This window comes from Eubalaena glacialis, chromosome 4, assembly GCF_028564815.1.
Source record: "Eubalaena glacialis isolate mEubGla1 chromosome 4, mEubGla1.1.hap2.+ XY, whole genome shotgun sequence".
Taxonomy (NCBI): Eukaryota; Metazoa; Chordata; class Mammalia; order Artiodactyla; family Balaenidae; genus Eubalaena; species Eubalaena glacialis.
In genome coordinates this window covers 58,882,409-58,902,755 of record NC_083719.1, presented here as the reverse complement: position 1 = coordinate 58,902,755, position 20,347 = coordinate 58,882,409, and the positions used below count along the sequence as shown (strand labels likewise).

Here is a 20,347-nt window from a genome sequence, read left to right as displayed (position 1 = left end):
TATCTGACCATTAATATTTCAGAAAATATAAATTTAAAAATGTGAAAGTAGTAGGGTTTCCATCAATTGTAAGGATCACAGAAATCTTTTATACTAAGGGTTTTAATAGTAATCTTGGTGAAGGTTCTAGAAGTTTTATCTTAAATTTCAAAACTAATCACCATTTTTTAAAATGTAGGCATGCTTAAACAAAAATGTCAGTAAATTAGAATAAATGCAACTTCAACTAAATGAGAGCACAAATTTGGAAATTTATGGTCAAAGGTTTATGAAGGTGGTATTTTGGCCTCTTAGTTCTTAGTTGTAGGTGCAATTTCTTCCTTTGACTTCAATGTCTGTGGAAAGGCACAAACAAAATCTGTTTCCAGTTCACTCTTGATAACATCTGATATTAACAGTACTGCTAGGGATTTAACTCTGGCCTGTAGGCACTCGTATAATTATTTAAAATTTCATTTGAATCTGGGGACTGTACTTTTGTCCTCACCCAGTTAACATGTATACTTTAGAAGTGTGAGAACCCTTCCTAAGGCTTCTCTCCTCAATCCTGCCACTGCCTTTGTTCTAGAATCTTCATTATATTCCCCTCACTTTCATCCACTTCCCTAACTCATGGAGTGATTCCTGTCAAAAGATCTTTTTGCCTGCCTGCCAGCTTATGCCCTTGGCTTCCATTTTTGGTCGGTTTGGAACTGCGCCCCACAATCTTAGACCTAGATGGCAGGAATAAGCTGCCCTAGGAGCCATAGTTACAAGAGCTTAAATCAGATTGGAGGCTTCGTTTGTCCCTTTTGGCTTGCTCGCTCTTGATTTGTTCTATGCGGACAGGTTACAATCTAGCCTGTGTGTACATTGTGGTTGCCTTTGCCTGCGCAACACAAAGGCCTTTGCCTGGGTAAACTGAAAACAAAAAACATCCTCAGTTGTTTATTTTTGTATAATAATTTATTTAAAAATGAACAAAATGGTTATTCTTAGAATCCAAAGAGAATCTTAAAACAGTCCTACTCTTTGGAAGTATTATGTGTACTCAAATTTTCATGTAAGTTTGAGAATGCTTTGAGGCCATTTAGATTGTTTTTAAAACTGCTTGGTCCTTACATGAAAAAAAATGTGTTATGACTTTGTGTCATTATTTGAGGTGCTAAGGATTGATGTTGAAGGTTTATTCAGTCTACAGTCAGGTGATACTAAATTTTATTTTGGGATGTTGGCATTTTAGGAAGATTTAAAGTTGAGGTAAAAATCTTTAGCAGACAAAATAGCAAACCCTCCTTATTCGTGTAAAATTTTGAATACTTGTATCCTCTACTATTTTCTTTAATTATTGGTCAGTTAGGCCACATTATTCCATTCTAAATGAAAATTAAGCACTTTGGCCATTTGTTTTCCCAACAAATGCTAATCAAGTGAAAGAATGACTAATATTAGTGTATCTATCGAATGTTTATGCTGTTTTATACATTTTGTGAGAAATTTTTGTTAATATCACAATTAGGGAAATAAGGATTTAGTAAATTCTTAACCTTTCCATTTTTAATTTCTTAAAATAGATTTAAAAACCTAACACTTTTTTACTTGGATTCTTCATTATTCTCTTTAAAATACTTTCTTTAAAAAGGTGTAGTTTAAGACTGAGCTCACTGACAACTCTTGATGTGTGAATATAGTTGCTGAGGTTTACAAAAAAGAAATGTTTAGTTATTCATATATGACCACTAAGGACTCGCAGTATAAATTTATACTTGTTAAACTTGTTTGGTTTCAACAGTAGGTGCATTTTAAGCAGTTTCAGAACTTTCTGTTCAGCACACAATTTTTGTCCATATTATCTCTGACAGAAAATGTTATTTTGGAGTTTATAGTTGGTAGAGGAAAAAAAGTTAGGTCACATGAAAAAAACCTAACTTTCATGTTCAGTAACAATGAGTTCTATGCTCAGTGAGTGAGTGTAGAATTTATAACAAAATTTATCCTCAATAAGGGATCTAAATAAAACGTAATCACATTACTTGTACTTTTTGCAAAAGGCATTAGAAAAACTCTGAGAATGACAGAGGACTGAAATCTGATTTCAACCAGGTAGTCTAGTTGTTAAGTGTCCAATCACATTCTATAGTCCTTTGTGAACTTTTTTCTGTTTAGAAGTCTTCTTTGTGGAGAAGGGAGTTCAGTTCAGTTTGTGTAAATACATATATATTTCCTTGTGTAAAATAAAGCAGACAGTTATAGCAAAATTTTAGTTCTTTCAAGTTTATTCAATTGCTAGACATCACAGAAATATATTTAAGAATTTATTATAAAGTTCCTCTACAACTTTTAACAGTGAGAGGGTCTATTATGATTTTTTTATAAAATCATATAGCATGACAGAATGTCAATCTTCTACTACTTAAAATGTGTCTCTACTCATGGTGTTTCCATTCAGTGCAGAAAATTATCATGGCAAGGATAAAAACTACTAGTGATTTATGGTTCACTTTTAGCTGACCACCAGAACACCACCTAAAATGGTTTCAGTGACTTTAGAAAAATATCTTGAAGGTTTATGATTGCATCAAATTGAGCCTTTACCTGGTATCTAAATATCTGCTCTTACATTCTGATTTACCCTTAGGGATTACCTTCTAAGGTTTGGTCACACCAGCAAACTGAAACAGATTTTAATGTAAATAAAGAGTTTATACTAACATTACTCATCTGTGTAACAGTATTTTAGAAATTTCTGCCTTGTATGTCCACTAGTAGCAATACCGTGTTGGAAATGTTAACCCAGTCTTTCATGGGGGTGATTAGTTACAAATGTTTATGCTTCTGTTTGCATACTTAGTATCAAGCTTTATTTGTACAGATAGTTTAACTTGGTATTTTTGGTTGTGAAAAATAAGCAAACCTCAGTTCTGTATCCAGTGCTTACCTTCAGTCGATTTTTTTGCTTTCACCCTCCAAAACTTGTCGTTCACACATTCCCCATTTCTATTAGCGGCAAAATCATTTGTTAAAATCTAATTGTAAGGAAGGTTCTGCTTCTGTTATCCTGAAGTAATTGTATCATACTGGATAGTAATTCCCAAGGAACTAGCCTTTCTTTTCCTTAGTGTCTGTGTGTTCTAAAACTTCTACTGTGTTTATACAATTTAGAAAAGATGTTACATTATTCAGAATAGCAAGACTTACTCAAGTACTTACGTTTTCTTGGTAGTTTCTTTTTTCTAATTTTTTTTTTTTAACAGTAGTAATTAAACCTATATTTTGTGATTGTTTCCTGGTCTGTGTTTTGAAATTCCTTCCCTTTTCCCTAAGTTCATTGGTGAAGATGTGTTTAGATATTGAATTTGTTTAGACACTGATTTCGTTTAAGGCACAATTAATCACATTGGTTGTACTTTCAAGACAGACTTAAAAAAATAAACAGAATTGAAAACAATGTGATTATAAATTAATATAATATAGAGACACCCTAAAGCTCAAAGTCACAAACATAACTCAAATCACAAATGTGCTTTTGACTAAAACATGACCTTTTTAATATTATCTAAGTAACTGCAAATAAATTTCTTTAAGGCCATCAGTGCAGCCTTTTTCTTTTTAAAACTATTTTACCTGGAATTACTTAAATTTTTACCACTCTAAAAATATAAATACACTACCCTAAGTTTAGAATACAAGAAGAAATGCTAAAAGTATAAACATTTTGGTTGGTATTTTTTTTCATGTATCTATCGAGTAGAAAATACAGTTCCAAGTATATGGCATTATATATGATGAATGAGAGGGGGAAAAATGTTTAAAATACTAATTCCCTGACTTACTATAGGAATAAGTTAAGGATTAATTAGAGGTAAAAAGTTTTATCTAAGTTCTTTTGAACTTTATAGTTTAGTATTCCTTCTCATATACTTTATGAAGTATTTTCATTAAAATGCTGTGTTAGTGCTACATTTCTTAGGATTAATAATCTACAGTGAGGAGGAGGAGACCTCAGGTAAGGTCTTAGATGTGACAAAGTTTCTTGGCCTATTCCTCACAGTTAAGTGTGCACTAACCTTTGATAAAATGTGTTTTCGACTGCACTGGCTTTTCCAATAATGACAGATCTACACTGCTTAGTACCACTTATTAATGCAGATACTGATGAAGTAGGATATTTCTATAATTGATTTTTTAATCATGCAATTTTATGAACATCTAAACGCTAAACAGACGCAAAAGACCAATTTGTAAAACTAGGCCATTTTAATTTTTTTTTTTTAAACAATAGAATAAATAGTTTTCTTGATGACTGCAGACATGTAAGGCTGATTGATTGGTAGTATTCAGAAATATCAGAGTAATGGTTTCCTGATTGGTGTGTAGTCTTCAGTAATTATAAGGAGTTAGTTAGTTGTATGTATCTGCTGTCAAACCAGTAAGACTGCATTTATGCATCCGTCATTTTCAGGATTGTTGGTAACCTGGGCATATTTTCCTAAGGAAAACAAAACAAAAAGGAGGGATGTTAGCTAATAAAAATTACCTTTAAAGAATACATATAATCTTTGCCCAAATTATTTACAATTACCACTTTTAAGAAAGAAAAAATGGACGACAGTAGTATAAATGAGATTTTATAAAATGAAATCACTCAAGACCAAGCTTGAGTTCTCCATACAATTTTTATATAAATAGTTTTTATAAATGGTGGCTAGCTCCAGTCTGTTACTATGTTATATTAACAAGCCTTTATGGATTGACCTGAGCATTGCTCCTTTTCCACACAATTCTTACTGGAAAAAGCATCAAGTATTAACTAAGTTTCAAATCAATTTAACCTATTTTAAAACCGAGGTCAAGGGACTTCCCTGGTGGTGCAGTGGTTGAGATTCGCCTACCAATGCAAGGGACACGGGTTTGAGCCCTGGTCCGGGAAGATCCCACATGCCGCAGAGCAACTAAGCCTGTGTGCCACAACTGCTGAGCCCGCGTGCCCCAACTACCGAAGCCCACGCGCTTGGAGCCCGTGCTCTGCAACAGGAGAAGCCACCGCAGTGAGTAGCCCCGGCTAACCACAACTAGAGAAAGCCCACCCGCAGCAACAAAGACCCAACGCAGCCCCAAAATAAATAAGTAAATTTATTTTTAAAAAAACAAACAACCGAGGTCAACTAACATGAATTATGTGCCAATGACTCATATTGAAGATTCAATCAAGAAGCTATACAGTTTCAAAGAACATTAATGTTTCAAAGGACATTAAAGTTTAGAAATATCTGGGTACTGAAAGCAGAAAACTAAGAAAATGAAGAAAAAAGAATTTAAAATTGTTGCATGACATATTTCAGGTTTTAATTATTACTGAAATAGTGTGGCTACAATGTTTGCTGTCTGCCTCCCTTCCCCCATTTGTGGTCAATTTATTTTCTTCCAGTATTTTTCAGTTACAATTTCCCATCTGCTTGTCTCATATCTTTTTAAATAAAAAGCATCAAAAAAGTATCTAGCAATGTAGTAAACCTTATGTAACTGAAACCAGTAAACTAAAGAAGAACTGCATTCGTAACTCTACAGTGTTCTTCCTAAAGATTTAAATCTGATTCACATCAAGTTTAACTGCATTAAAATTTGCTCTGTACTTTATGTCAACTTAAAAACTTCTATCTTAGGATTACAACATCAGCAGCCCCATATTCAAAATTGTACTTACCCCAAATGACCTTGCCTCCTTGTGTCACTAGGCCCAGCTCGCTCACGTTCACCTCAATAACAGTACCTTTGGTAATAACACCCAAAGTTGTATATAGTGGGGATGAGGGATTCTTCTTCACACCAAGTATTGGCAGGCAGAAGGTGGCTTTCAGTTCAGGATGTGTTACGTGGGCCTTCTTAAAACGTAATCCCTAGTAAGTCGAACACAAGAATGTTTTGAGTCGAAAATGTTAATGATGAATATTGATCCTTTTTGCTTATCTTTTCCAATCGTCTCCCCAGCCGCCCCCCAAAAGGATTGAATGTCTAATCTTAAGGCATCGAAGAAAATACTTAGAATTAATTCTACAGACTAAAAACCTGATAGTTACAGGAAATGTATGTGGGGGAAAAACCCAAACACATACTTCTGAAAAGTTTTCACCATGGAATAGCTACCAAGCGTCATATTCAGATTTTCTTCTGTCCGCTTATCTATACTTACTGAGGACTTGCTGCATGCCAGGTACTATGCTAGAGCTCACAAACAGCACCATTTAAACATGATAGCCTTACAACTCTCCCTATTTTTTTTTAAACGATTAAAACAAGGATCAGCAGGTTAAATAACTTGTTCCCAGGCTAAACAGTGTGAGGATGGAATCAAACTTAAGTATCTTGATTCCAAGTCTATATACTTCAGCCACCTTCCATGATGAAAGATTGTCAGCTTTCTTTGCGTTTATGGTTAATACTGGTCAAAAACTGGAGAGAGCCCAGAGAGATCTCTGTTACAGAGACCAGATTCACCCAGTCACCTAGATACGGTCTTCTGGGGTGAAGGCACTTTAGAAGCCACAACACTTTGCAATCTCTTAAGTTTGATTTTTCCCTGTATGGGGGGAGGGGGGCAAATGACAGTAAGTCAAATTCTTAGTAACAGACTCATTAGTCAAGCTTACATAACATTCAGAATGCCACGATTAATTCACAATAAGAAACGTATCTGCCAAACTACAGAAAGCCTAGAACAGCTTGACTAGTATATTCTCTCCCTGTAGAACTTGTTAAGATTACCAAAATATATTTAGAAGATTATGAATATACAATCAAAATAAGGGGAGTCCATGATGGAATCCAGGGATGGGTGAACATTTTCTGTAAATAACCATATAGTGAAGCTCTTACTTAAGGCTTTGCAGGCCACATGGTCTCTGTTACAAATACTGTACTCAAACACTGTAGAAAAAAATAGCCATAGACAATATGTAAATGAACAGGCATGGCTGTGTTCCAATAGAACTTTTTTTTTTATAGAAGCAGGCTGTTAGACAACATTTTAATTCATTGAAAATTATTCAGGTTGAGAGCTAGAGTAACACTGCCAACTTTCCCCTCTGATTCTTTGTTTTTGTAAGTAGGCTGGTATCCAGTGGGCAGATTAATTCATTCTGTTTAAAGAGGTTCTGCAGAAATATATCTTCAATTATATTTGGGGAGGTGGAGAGGAGATTGGTTTTGACCACCACTGCTGTCAACAGAAATTGAAGTCCCATTTTAATATTTTCTTTTGTCAATGACTGCATACTAAGTATTTTCAAAAGCATTAAGATACTTCCCTTACTAAACCAGAATTAACTCTTGAAAAAACAATTGTACTCATTTTCTAACTGTTCTCAAAGACAAGTGTCAGGCACATAGTAGATCACTTGTTCAATGAGTAAAATGACTGTGGAAAATGAAGATCCTAATATGTCATATTTAAAAGTCAAGATTCACTGACAATCTCTAACGAAAATTCTTTATCATCTCACATCTCCTATGAAGCTGAAGACAAGATTCTTGACAGTAGTGGAAGAGTGCTAACCCATTCCATCAATAACTTAAAATAACAAAAATAGCCTAAAAACATCTTTCAACCTGTTCTTTTCTATCAGTTTTAGGAATTTCAGGAAACTGTCAAGTACTTTATCCAGTTTAACATAGGAACTGATATTTAAGCCACTGCACTCTAGCAGGGTCTTACCATTGGCCTAATGAATCTTTCATATTTAGGTGGTTTTCGAGTAAAGCCATCTCCAACAAAGCAAACTTTAGTAACCATCCTCTTCCAGGCTTTCTTCTTTCTCTTTCCCGTTCGAATAACTTTTAATACTTCTGTTTCTCCCTGGGCACGAACTTTGGGCAGAGGGACTTCCCATTTTCCCTAAAACAGACCACAGTTAAAATTTATATTGTTAGTAAAAGACAATGAGAATAAAAAGTCAAATATTTTTTAGTTGTACAAAGTAGTAGATTCACTTTTTTGTTTAACCAACAACATTTTGGCTCAATTGTTTTCTAGAGATCTGCACTGTCTCCTCACAAGCCTGAAGTTAATTGGAACTAGTTAAGTTTACTACTAAATAGTTAATAGGGTAAAACTGGAAGACTGTCTCCACCTTTTTTTGTTTTTAACATCTTTATTGGAGTATAATTGCTCTACAGTGGTGCATTAGCTTCTGCTGTATAACAAAGTGAATCAGCCATACGTATACACATATCCCCATATCCCCTCCCTCTTGCATCTCCCTCCCTACCCCACCCCTCTAGGTGGTCACAAAGCACCGAGCTGATCTCCCTGTGCTATGCAGCTGCTTCCCACCAGCCATCCATTCTACATTTGGTAGCGTATGTATGTCCATGCCACTCTCTCACCTCGTCCCAGCCCACCACTCCCCCATCCTGTGTCCTCAAGTCCACTCTCCATGTCTGCATCTTTATTCCTGTCCTGGCCCTAGGTTCTTCAGAACCATTTTTTTTTTTTAGATTCCATATATATGTGTTAGCATACGGTATTTGTTTTTCTCTTTCTGACTTACTTCACTCTATGACAGTCTCTATGTCCATCCACCTCACTACAAATAACTCAATTTTGTTTCTTTTTATGGCTGAGTAATATTCCATTGTATATATGTGCCACATCTACTTTATCCATTCATCGGTCGATGGACACTTAGGTTGCTTCCGTGCCCTGGCTATTGTAAACTGTCTCCACCTCTTAACATATCTTTATATTTCTACCTTGAATGGATTTTTAGATTACATTTACTAGTAAGACAAAATCATCACCCCATATTTTGTACCTCCCTAGAATGCAAATTCTATGAAAAAATGGAAGCAGTGCAAGGCAGTAGAAAGAATTCTGGACCTATCACTAAGGGCATAGGTTCTAGAAGAAACTACCATTTCACAGATAAGCGCCTGTGAAGAGTGATTTACAACTTCCTAGATTCCAGTCTCTTCATCTGTAAAATGAAGAGGGGTTAAGTAGATAATCTCTAAAGTTTCTTTTGGTGCTAAAGTTCTACCATTCTAATTTTGATACTTACATATCAAAAAATAAGCAATAAGATTTTAAAAATCTGATCTGGAGACTAAGTTCTTTAAATGCAGATACTGCATATTCTGCTGATGCCTAGATTTCTGTCAGTCTATCCACAGGTGTTTAAAAATAGTATCTATGTCTTTTTCTCTGCTTTTAGCAGAATTTAACCTAATTTGACACCAAGTGCCACCCAGAAGTATTTATTTTTTTTAATTGCTCAATTTTTATCTAAGTCAAATCACTTAGGATGCTTTCCACTATTCTACTTTTTAACCAGTTTTGGCACTGCAGGGCAGCAAAAACAAGAAGCAGTGGTATCCTTCTCCACAACAGCACAACATTAGGAGTTGTCAAGTATAAGAAGCTGTTTTAAATAATTTTTTAAAACTAAAAACGCATGGCATTCTAAAAAAAATTTTAAATCCTGTTGAATGTTCTCATGGTGAGAAAGCACATTTTTTTATTACTTAAACATTTTATATAAAATGAAATTTACAAAGACTTCAACATCTAAATAATGGGAATAGTTGGACTTCATTTTTACAAAAATAAAGACTTCAATTTTTATTGCTTACCGCTTTCTCTTTTCGTTTTTGTTTGATCATATTGGAAAGTACTTTAGCTCGAGACTGTCCCTCTCTGTCCAGTAGATATGCAGGTACTGCTCCTTGTGGAGTCTTTTCATCATTTTTCTGTTTGGTGTTTCTTTTTTCATGCATCTTAATACTACCGAGAATGAAAAAGATTCAGGATTATTGGTTTTAATAATTATTACTCAAAAGACTAACTTGATACAACAAATAAATGATCACTTACGTCTTTTTCATTTGTATTTTCTCAGCATGGCGCTGTTTATGGTAGAGCTTAGCTTTCAGACCAATCATTTTTTTTGCCTTCTTTGAACGTTCATGAGCCTCTCGACCTTCCTTCTTTCTCTTTTTCTCATGGTAATCCAAACGATATCCATAGCGCTTACGGTGTAACTCGATATATTCATTTTGTGGCTATAACGTTGCAAAAAGTGTTACTTTAATTTAAAAAAAAATCACTGACAGAATTACTCTAAAATACTTTCTTTTGAGTAGCATATAAAGTATAGAAGGTCCTAGGTCATCCACTGCTCACTTGATTAAATAACTCTTGCACTATTAAGCCTAGTCACATGATGTAAGTTAAATAAATTTTGATCCTGAATGATATGAGGCATCAGGATTTACATCTGTAATAAACTCAGTGAAAGTTACTGTTCATTGAGGAGAACTGTCCAAAATCCACTGGACCACAAAAGGGACGATCTGATTCTAGGATCTCTCTCTTCTGAACATCGATAATCTGGTTTTTCAATATCATCATCATACTTTTTTAAAATTTAACATTTTACTCAGTTTTATTGAAGTATAATTTACATACATACAATAAAATGTGCCCTTAAGTGTATAGAGTTGTAAGTTTTGACAAGCTACACAGCTCTGTAACCACCACAATCAAAATTGAGAATATTTCCAACACCCCAGAAAGTTCCCCTTTGAAGTCAATCCTCTTTTTCCATCTCCAATCTGATATCTATTGTTCTAGTTTTGCCTTTCCCAGAATGAAATGTATATGGAATCTACAGTATGTAGTCTTTTGCATCTAGTTTCTTTCACTTAGCATAAGGCTTTTGAGATTCTCTTATGTTGTTGCACGTATCCATACTTCATTTCTTTTGACAAGTAGTCATTTTATGGATATACCACCGTTTGTTTATTCATTTACCAGTTGATGGATATTTGGGTTGTTTCCAGTTCTTAGTGAATAAACATTTGCATATAAGTCTTTGTATGGACATATGCCAAACTGTTTTCAAGGTGGCTGTACTATTTTGCGTTTCATGAGCAATGTATGGGATCCCCTTTTGCTTTTTAAGTGCCTGTTTTATCTTATACGCCAATATTGTTTTATTTTAAACACGCGGCCCCAGTCTATTTGTACTTTAAGACTACAAAAAAAAAAACCAACGGTGTAAAGCCAACTCCAGCACGGAGAATAACGCTATGTAACAATCAACAAGGTACTAGGTATCGTGTGGTGTTTTCAACTGCTATCACATACACCTGGCAGCAACCATGAAAAAGGTATGTGGAATGCCACTTTGCAGAGAAACAGAGATTAGACATGTAGTAGAAAGACAAAGGGTCTGGCAGTCAGATCTGGGCTATAAGCCCAGCTCTGCAATTCATTAGCTGCTTGGCCGGTGGCAGGGCATACCTTCGGTTTCCTCGGCAGAAATGAGGACTGATGCGGGATTAAAGCCTACGGTATAGAGTTATCACTAGGCTCTGGCACTGATGGTCACACAACTTTGGACGAAGCCAGGAATTTAACAGAGTGAAACCTGTCTGGCTCCAAAAGCCTGTGCTCGGGCAAATACCCCACTCTATGGCCCGAGACTGAAGTTGTTTTCCCTCCTCAGAGCGCACCCCACGGAGTCCACTCTCATTCCCTCAACTGCACCTCACTTCCGCCTACCACCCCTCACAGCTAGCCCCAGCGCTCCTGGGCCCCCAGGCCCCGCCACCTCTGACGCCCTAAGTCGCGAGTTCCCGAGGCGACCTCCTCACCATGGTGACGGCCGCCGAGCCACCGGGTGCAGCCGCCGGGGCGCGAAGAAGCTCTCAATTTTCTGGTCTTAGAGACCCACGAGCCGACTCCGCGCCGCCCGCGACAGGAAAGGGACGCTTGTAACTCGACCGACACCAGAGAAAGCGCCACACAGCCGTTCCGAGCCTCCGTTCTCCACTTTCAGCTAGAAGGACAGAAGTTGCTGGCCGGCTGCTTTTGAGTGGGGCACCGCCGGAAGTGGTGAAAAGCGGCGTCGCCGGAGGCGGAGAGAAGATGATCTAAGTTCCGCCCACGGGTAGGGCGTTCTCGGAGGTAGAGCGTCGCGACGTGAGGCCTTTGCACTGTAGGGTGTAGCCCGCACCTCGGCTCTCACCAGCCCGGCGGGAAAAAGCCGGCCCCCGGAATGCGACGAAGTGCCAGGTGGGTACAGGGCCGCGCCGTGTGACTCCCGCGTGCCTAGGCCCAAGATGGCCACTGGCGACCTTCTAGGATGCTACAGCCAGGCAAGCACGAGGACTGCAGGGCGTCCCGGCCCCTCACCTCGGTGTCCGCCCACGTGTGGGCCTTTCTCTCTCGCCTTTGGCGAGAGCGACGGGTCTTGGTTCCTGTCACCGTGTGTAATGTGTGCACGATTGAGAAGGATGCAGAGGAATGAAAACTTACTGTAGAGGAAAGTAAATTACTGGGCCTTAACAGCTGTCAGAAAAGAAATACAGCGTCCTGTTTTTCCGGACTAATTTCTGAAATTCCTGAGGCCTTTTGGTGCCCAGGACGGTGCCGACTGGATTTGAATCTAGTGGTTCTCTAGTGGTACCGAGGAAAGCTGTCGGTTTTACGTTTTAATGTACGGTCGTTGAAGTTCCCTTAATTACCCTCACGGTCCAGAACGTCATTGTTATTCGTCTCCCTAAGTCTTAGAGCTTGGATTTGAGGCAGTTTTTTTTTAAGACTTCATCTTCTAATGTGACTTATTTCCTTTAAAACCCGAACTAATTCTAACTAGCATTTGTATATTTTCAAGTACAGTAAATTATGTAATCTCTCTTCCTGGGATACACTTCCCCCTGGTATTGCCTTCCTCACCTGATTCAGGTCACTGTTTTATTGAGACCTTCCATGAGCTCCTTTTTTATAGTTACTACTGCCCCAGTTCCCCTTTCCTGCTTAATTCTTCTCTGTAGCACCTATCACCATAGGAGATGCTATGTATTTTATTTATTTATTTTGTTTATTGTTTGTATCCACTGATTAGGATAGGGACAGGATGAGGGAAGGGATTGTTCGATTGTTTTTTGTTCACTACTTTTAACCCCATTACTTAGAAGGCAGTGGTAGACACACAATAAATTCTTGTTGATAATTGAATTTCCTTCTCATGTGGATCCTGTGATGTGATAGATGAAAAGACAGGCTCAGATTTGAAGTGATTTGTCAGAGATCACAGAAGACTTGGGACTTCAGCAAGTCCTCTGACTGTAAAGCCTAGTCTGGCGTTTTCCACCACAAGTAAAGGGCCCACTTGACATTTCTGGTATAATTAAAAGTTTATGGAGAGTTTTTAAAAGACTTTACTGATGTTTTATAATTATGACAGGCAGACAAATGCATATTGTAGATGAATGTTCTTAGTGGATTCTCCAAAACCTGAATATACCTGTATAAGCAGCACCCAAATCAAGAAATTACCTGCACCTGAGAAGCCCTCCTCGTGCCTTTTTCTAGTAACTGTCATTCCCAAGGGTACACACTATCCTGACTTCTAACAGAATGGATTAGTTTTGCCTGTTTTAAACTTGACATAATTGGAATCATATAGTATGAACTTTTTTGTGTTGTTTTCTTTTGCTTAACATTGTGAGATTTACCCTATTTCCTGTCAGTTTATAGAAATTTTTAATAGGTTTGTTTAAATTGTGAACTCATGTTTTTTCATTTACAACTCTCAAAGCCATAATGCCCTTTTCCCTTCTGAATCAGAAAATAAATGTTTTAGAGGTTAAGCAATAGTCACATTTTGATTTGTGTGAAATAGACGAGGCAAAGTTATGGCTATGTTGGTTATCATTTGTTCTTTCAGCTGTGATTGTGGGATAAAAATGGCCTGAACTGATCAATGTCAACAAAAAGGTCTCTTAAAAAATTTCTTCCTATGTAACTGGCAGTAGCCAAGTTGGGTATCGTCACTACTTTGGTACATCTACAAGTATATACTAGATACCCAGTCTTTGCATTTTGGCAGTCAGAAGCATAAAAATGTATTCCTTTGATCTGTATGAAACTTTGACAGTATTTATTGGTATAGTTTAGAAGAATAAGCCAGGAGATGTGAGAGCTGCTTTATAAATTGCATGGTGTTAAAAAATGAAGCTTATTTTTGTTAAAGAGGAAGAACAGGTACAGTAGTAAGAACCATGCAGAAAGTATTAAGAATGAAATGTTTGTTATTGTGATATGCAGAATTGTTAAACCTAATATTTTTCTTGAGGATGGGCATCATGTGTTACTCATTTTCATGTTTCCAATAATCAACTCCTTGTGTTGCTCCAATGAATGTTAGATGAACAGGGAATTGGAAGGGGCTTTTTCAGTCCAGTTGACCTAAATTTAAGAGTATCTTTAACTACTGAGCATTTTTTTTTAGCAAGTAAAAGTTGATTTGCCAAGCTTTTTTCTTGAATGAAGTTAAAAGCTAAAACTAATTTTTAAAATTTAGATAAATAGCTTGTTTTAGAACTTGTGACATAAATTCTGTAGTGAAAATGAATGTTTAGATAGATAGCTTGAGATGATTTATTCAATATAAAGAGAAAAAGAGCAAAGATGACATTAGGGATTGACATTAATCAATAATGAACATATTGGCCTAATTCATATTTGATACTTTTTTAAGAAACAATGAATATGACACAAATCTAAATTGAAGTTTCTAATTTAGGAAAAATTACTAAGTACAGTAACAAATACCTTATGCAAACACAGACTATTTTAACTTGATGCTTTAGAATCTCTTTTCCTACATTACTTTATCCTCAGCAACATCATCTTCATTTGTGCTTTTATGCTAATGTATGTTGTGATTGTACTTTAGTGTCCCGTGATTCCTGTTTTTGTGTATTAAACCTTACAGGCCTGATAGTTCACCGATTTTTAAAAAAAAAAAAAATAGTCCATGGATTCTTTTGTTTATTGGTCGTGTAACTTGTTGATAATGTAGAATGGGTATTTACCTGTTTTTTCTCATTACTTGCCGTTTTTATACCATCAGGTGTCACAGTTTTTAGTGAGTACTTATGTTACCAAACCAGGCTTGGGTCCACTTGCCTGAGCGCAATAAGCCAGTCTGCTGACACCGGGTTGTGGTGAAGGAAACGGCAGCACAGTGTTTTAGAGGAATTTTGGCTAGAGCTCCTGGAATAGAGTAGGGAGTAGGAGAGTGCAAGGCTGTGAAGGTAGTTAGGGACAGGATTTGTTGTATTAAGAACCTTTACAGGTTTTTAAGTAGGGAATTGACAAGATGAGGTTGTTTACTTGAAAGGTATGTGTCAAGAAATGGATTCAAGCAGTGTTTCTCACTTAAGTGATCTGAGTACTACTTTTTTAAGACTGACAACTGAATTACCTGCGCTATTAATTAATATTTTTCCTTAAATTCACATTTTTATGTAAATAATTTCATCATAAGCAACACTACAAGATCACAGATTTTGTTGGCTATTGTTTCTAACATTTGTTTAGTTTTTTGTTTTTTTTTTTTTTTTTACTTATAACATAAAACAATCATGGGCAGTCACTTTAGGAAACACAGTGCTGGAATAAGTTTTTAAAATTTTTGATCTATAGGAACCCTTCACACTCTTAAAAATGAGTCAGAATGAACAGTTTTGTTTGTATGGGTTGTAATTGATATTCAAATACTAGAAATGAAAACAAAACTTTAAAATGTTTTAATAATTCATTAAAAATAATAAACCATTAAATATTAATGTAATTAATATACTTTTATGAAAAATCTATATTTTCAAAAACAAAAATGATTTTGTTTGAAGAGTGTTTTATATTGCTTTACAATTTTGCAAGTCTTTTTAATGCCTGGCTTAACAGAAAACAGTTTACATCTGCTTCTGTACTTATTATGTTACTGTATATATATTTGTAAAATGTTTGGTTGAAGTGTCTGAAGAAAATCTAGCAGCATACATATATGTGGTTGGGAAAAGGAGGAGTATTTTAATAGTCTTTTCAGAAAATTGTGGACCGTCTTAGATGTTATACCAGGTTTTGACAAGTGATGGTTTCTTAAAGGTTAGTTGCAATGTGGGATCAAACCATATTAGTGAGCTTTTTGTATTCTGTTTTGGTAGAATCCATTGTTCTATTTTAGAATGGATCTAACATGCATGATTTTGCAAACATTCTGAACTTTGGCATTGGAAATGAAGAAGGGGGAATGGATTCAAGATATATTTAGGAAATAAAATCAAAAGGACTTGGTGACTTCCTAAATAAGGGTAGTGAATGTTTCTGTCTTCAGATACAGAAAGGAGCAGATTTAGGAGGAATAATAATAAGTTTTGACATGCCTTCTTACATAACATGGTGCACAGTGGTTTAACCTTTTCTGTTTACCTGTTGCCCACCCCCCTCAGTCTCATATACTTCCATGCATTTCTCATAGCTTTGAGAGTGTACTTGATGCATCATGAATATTTAGTAAATGTTTTTAACTAAAGATGCTTAGTTTCCGTGATCATAGAAGAAGAGGATTTACTTCTGTATATTTTTTACATGGTAGAAATACATATTTACATATTTATGGTAGGAAAATCAATATACAAATAAACCCAAAAGTTATACTATCAGTGAGAAATTACCAAGTTAACATGTAGATGCTTACCTTTCTATACTTAATTCTGTTTTTCATTTTTACATAAAAGTGCTTTTTGGTTGGTATGATATATTTTTGTAATTTCAATGTATCTTTTTCTACAGTATCTTCATATCTTTCTTTTTTCTTTAAAGATTTTTTTGATGTGGACCATTTTTAAAGTCTTTATTGAATTTGTTAAGATGTTGCTTCTGTTTTTTATTTTGGTTTTTTGGCCTCGAGGCATGTGGGATCTTAGCTCCCCAACCAGGGATCGAACCTGCACCTCCTGCATTGGAAGGTGAAGTCTTAACCACTGGACTGCCAGGGAAGTCCCTCTTCATATCTTTCTTGAAGAGTTAAAGGATGTTGAAAAAATAAGGGACCATATTTCTCATGTTTAGTTTGAGCTTTCATTTTCTCAATTACGCATTTTCTTTTTGATAGCTACAAATATTATTCCTAGTTTTTAAAAGTAATACATTTTTACCTAATATATTACATTTGCCTTACTTACATATGTCTTACATGTAATACATAAATTTAGTTTTGTAATTTTGTATATTTCTTTTTCAGAGAATAACAGTTTAGAGGTCCAAGATGTCCAATCTGAGGATATTTGCAATGAATCATAAGAAAATATCCAGCTTGCACATTAACGTAAGTTTTTCTTGTAAAATTAAATGTACTTCAACAACTTCAGTTACTTGACTTCCCCAAAGGTCTAGTGTATCTCATATACTAGTATATCAGCAGTTTCTTAACAGGGGGTATGGGAGAACCTGTAATCAACAAGAAGTATGCTTTATCATTTTGAGACTATCTGTATTCCATTTTTGAGCAGCCCAAGGAGTTGCACAGTTTTTCTTCAGTGTTTTCATTTCTGATGCTTTCAGACTGTACACCCTGTGACAGGTGATGCTGTCTTACCCTGGCCATTATGAAGTAGAAATTTAAATAGTTTGAGTCTCTTCTCTACTCTTAATATATTTGCTTAGAATAATAGTGTTTTATTGCCAGAAACTTGGTAACTAATGTAGAAATAATACAGAAGGCACAGGTATGCATTCTGTGACATCATGAAAGGCAGATTGTGGCAGCCCAAAATCACTACATACACTAACTACAATTCCAAATATATTGACAGCCATTAAATGTGTATTTAGTGGTCCAGGGATAAATCGATGGAGAACATTCAACCTCTATGTGGGAACATTAGGAGAAGATACCTGGGGAGCTTTTAAAAATGCCATAGTTCCTCCAACTTCCCTTCCTTCCTCCCTCATCCCCCGAGTGTTTTTTAGAAGCTCTCCAGGTGATTCTAATATGTAGCCACTGTTATAAATCTAGGTGAAAACACCTAATGGTTTCAGAGTTCATGACCCCCACCAGCTCTTAATAGGGTTAAAGGAGAACCAAGGGGTATCCAGGGTTAGCAACCTTATTTAACCTTTCTGGCTCTCTGGAAACTTTAGGGTCATTCTCAAACTACAGCTATCAGAATCACCTGGAGGGCTTGTTAAAACACATTGTTGGGCGCTATCGCTAGAGTTTCTGATTCTCTGCTCTGGAATGGGTCCTGAGAATTTGTCTTTCAAATAAGATCCCTGTGATGCTAATGCTGCATGTCTAGGAGAGCCATCATCTAAGGTCAGCTCAAAAGAGCAAGCGGTATTAATTTTATCCTTATTTTTTATTGTAGTGTAATTTTGTGTTGTCACTTTTTAAAAGAATTGGAGTTAATAAATTGAGACTACTATATGGAGATTCAAAGCATAATTATGATGTTAAAACTACAGTAGTTAGTTATGCTAAAATAAAATTAACGTTTGTTTTTCTCTTTACTAGAATATGTGTTCCTCTAAAATAAGAGCAAGTCTAAAAAGATTAAGGCTACATGTGCTTCTTGGAAGAAATTACAGTTCCCTACCAGGTACAAATGTTAGATTCTTCTCATTTTACTTAAACTGCTTGCTTGCTTTCTCCCTTTTCTCTCTGTCTCTCTCTTTCTCTTTCTCTTTCTCTTTCTCTCTGTCTCTCATTTGCAAGCATCTCCCTTATTAGGGGTCTCCAACCATTTTGAAAACAGTGGCTCCCTTTTACTTCTTGGCTATTTCCTTGAGATTATTAGGAGTTGGCGTATTCTGATAGATGCTAGGAGGTAGTACCAGTAGACTTATGTTCCTCATCTGCTGTCCATCCTCATGAGCTGAGCAAAGGGAAGGGTCGGCTCAAAGGTTTAGCAGGTGAGTCTACTTGTAGAGTGCTCTTGCTGTAAAATGTTGATTTTCCTAGTTCATTTCTGGTTTTTATTCAAAAGTATTTTCTGTTAATAGAGGTTTAACAGGATAATTTATTTTGAGGGTTCTTAAGAGTAGTTTGGTTTAATATTTATCTGGGATAGATTAGGTTAGGTAATACGGCTATTAAAAACCTGAAGGCTGAGGAACTGGCTACAGTTCCCCCTTGAACAACACAGATTTGAACTTCGATATAAGTTCGACCATGTAAGAGTCCACTTATATGCAGAATTTTTTCACTAAATGGGTACTGCAGTACTACATGATCCACGGTTGGTTGGATGCCCATGTGGAACTGAGGATACAGAGGAACGATTTATGCACAGGGCAGGCTGTGAAGTTATACTCGGATTTTTGACTGCACAGGGGTTGGCACTCCTCATCTTCAAGTTGTTCAAAGGTCAATTGTACTGTAATTCTGAATGTCCTTCTTGTGTGTGAAGTAAGCAAGCATGTGGGAGACTTAGTGAAACTACAGTTGACCCTTGAACAATGAGGGGGTTACAGGTGCTGACCCCTCGAACAGTTGAAAATCACATATAACTTTGCAGTTAGCCCACCGCATCTGCAGTTCCATGTGCACAGATTCAGCCAGCTGCAAATTGTGTACTGTAGCATGCATGTATTGAAAAAGATCCTTGGATAAGTGGGCCCACACACTTCAAACCTGTGTTGTTCAAGGGTCACCTGTAGCTTCATTCTGTAGCTGTTCTCATTACCATCTTTGTCATGTGAGAATAATGGAGTAAAAATACCAGTTGCCTGTGTGACTTTTAAAGGCATGTGAATTTAATGTTCTGCATTATTGGTCTATATCTGGGTTTCTATATTTTGCCCGTACAAATTTATCTATAGCAGTACAGATTATCTTTCAGTCTTCAAACTGCCATCAGGTTTTCAAAATGTAATAGAAGTCATCATAATTTATTATAGAAGTTTAGGAGAACTGGTTTAAATAGCAGGAAGGTATAGATTAAATTTATAAATGTAACTGCATTGTTTCTTTAGTATTAATAGAATAAATGGTAAGCATGGAGTAAGTCATTATGGACTTTTTTTTTCCAGAAATACTGTTAGTTTTTACAAGTTGGCCTTTTACAAGTATTAGATTATTATAACTTCTATTCAGTGATACCTCCCAGGCTGTCTTTATAGGTATCGTGTCCTTGGAATTGCTGAGGGAAGGTAGGTTTCAAGTTGTACAAAAACTCATTATCAGCTGATATGAGTATCACTCTTTGCTCTTCAAACCTTGACAATGTAGGTTTACAGGACTGTGCTTTATTTTATTTTATTTTTTTTTTGGTTCAAGATCTACTAGTGCCTGAAGGTTATTGTTATGAACATTAATTCTACTTTTGCAATTCTATTTATTATAGAATTCTATTATAGAATTGTAGCAGGTGGCAGAGATTGGGGTAAATCTATATTTTTCTAAGGATATAATCTAGAAATTGATGTTTAAAAACTTTATCTTGTTTTATTGTCATCCACAGGTTTTTTTAGAGATTGCTAGAAAATAAATTTTAGGTAAATGAGTGTTATATTTAG

At 36.1% G+C, this 20,347-nt stretch overlaps 2 protein-coding genes across 3 annotated transcripts in view; one reads left to right on the top strand and one right to left on the bottom strand.

The window, feature by feature from the left end:
• Positions 1 to 4,217: 4,217 nt before the first annotated feature.
• Positions 4,218 to 11,765, bottom strand: NSA2 (NSA2 ribosome biogenesis factor). Its single transcript, XM_061187907.1, has 6 exons — positions 11,632 to 11,765; positions 9,848 to 10,035; positions 9,607 to 9,757; positions 7,691 to 7,870; positions 5,684 to 5,876; positions 4,218 to 4,468 (listed from the first exon to the last, which is right to left on the bottom strand). The coding sequence occupies exons 1-6, from the start codon at positions 11,632 to 11,634 to the stop codon at positions 4,401 to 4,403; spliced, it is 783 nt and encodes a 260-aa protein (XP_061043890.1). The 5' UTR covers positions 11,635 to 11,765; the 3' UTR covers positions 4,218 to 4,400.
• Positions 11,766 to 11,900: 135 nt separating this feature from the next.
• Positions 11,901 to 20,347, top strand: part of GFM2 (GTP dependent ribosome recycling factor mitochondrial 2) — a 47,598-nt gene continuing 39,151 nt past the window's right edge. The window contains exons 1-3 of one of the 2 annotated variants that reach the window (XM_061189361.1): positions 11,901 to 12,052; positions 17,073 to 17,156; positions 18,345 to 18,429. In XM_061189361.1, the coding sequence (XP_061045344.1) occupies positions 17,097 to 17,156; positions 18,345 to 18,429 (145 nt within the window). In that variant the 5' untranslated portion in view covers positions 11,901 to 12,052; positions 17,073 to 17,096. Of the gene's footprint in view, positions 12,053 to 17,072; positions 17,157 to 18,344; positions 18,430 to 20,347 lie in introns of those variants that run through there. The other variant, XM_061189362.1, reaches the window with a different exon arrangement.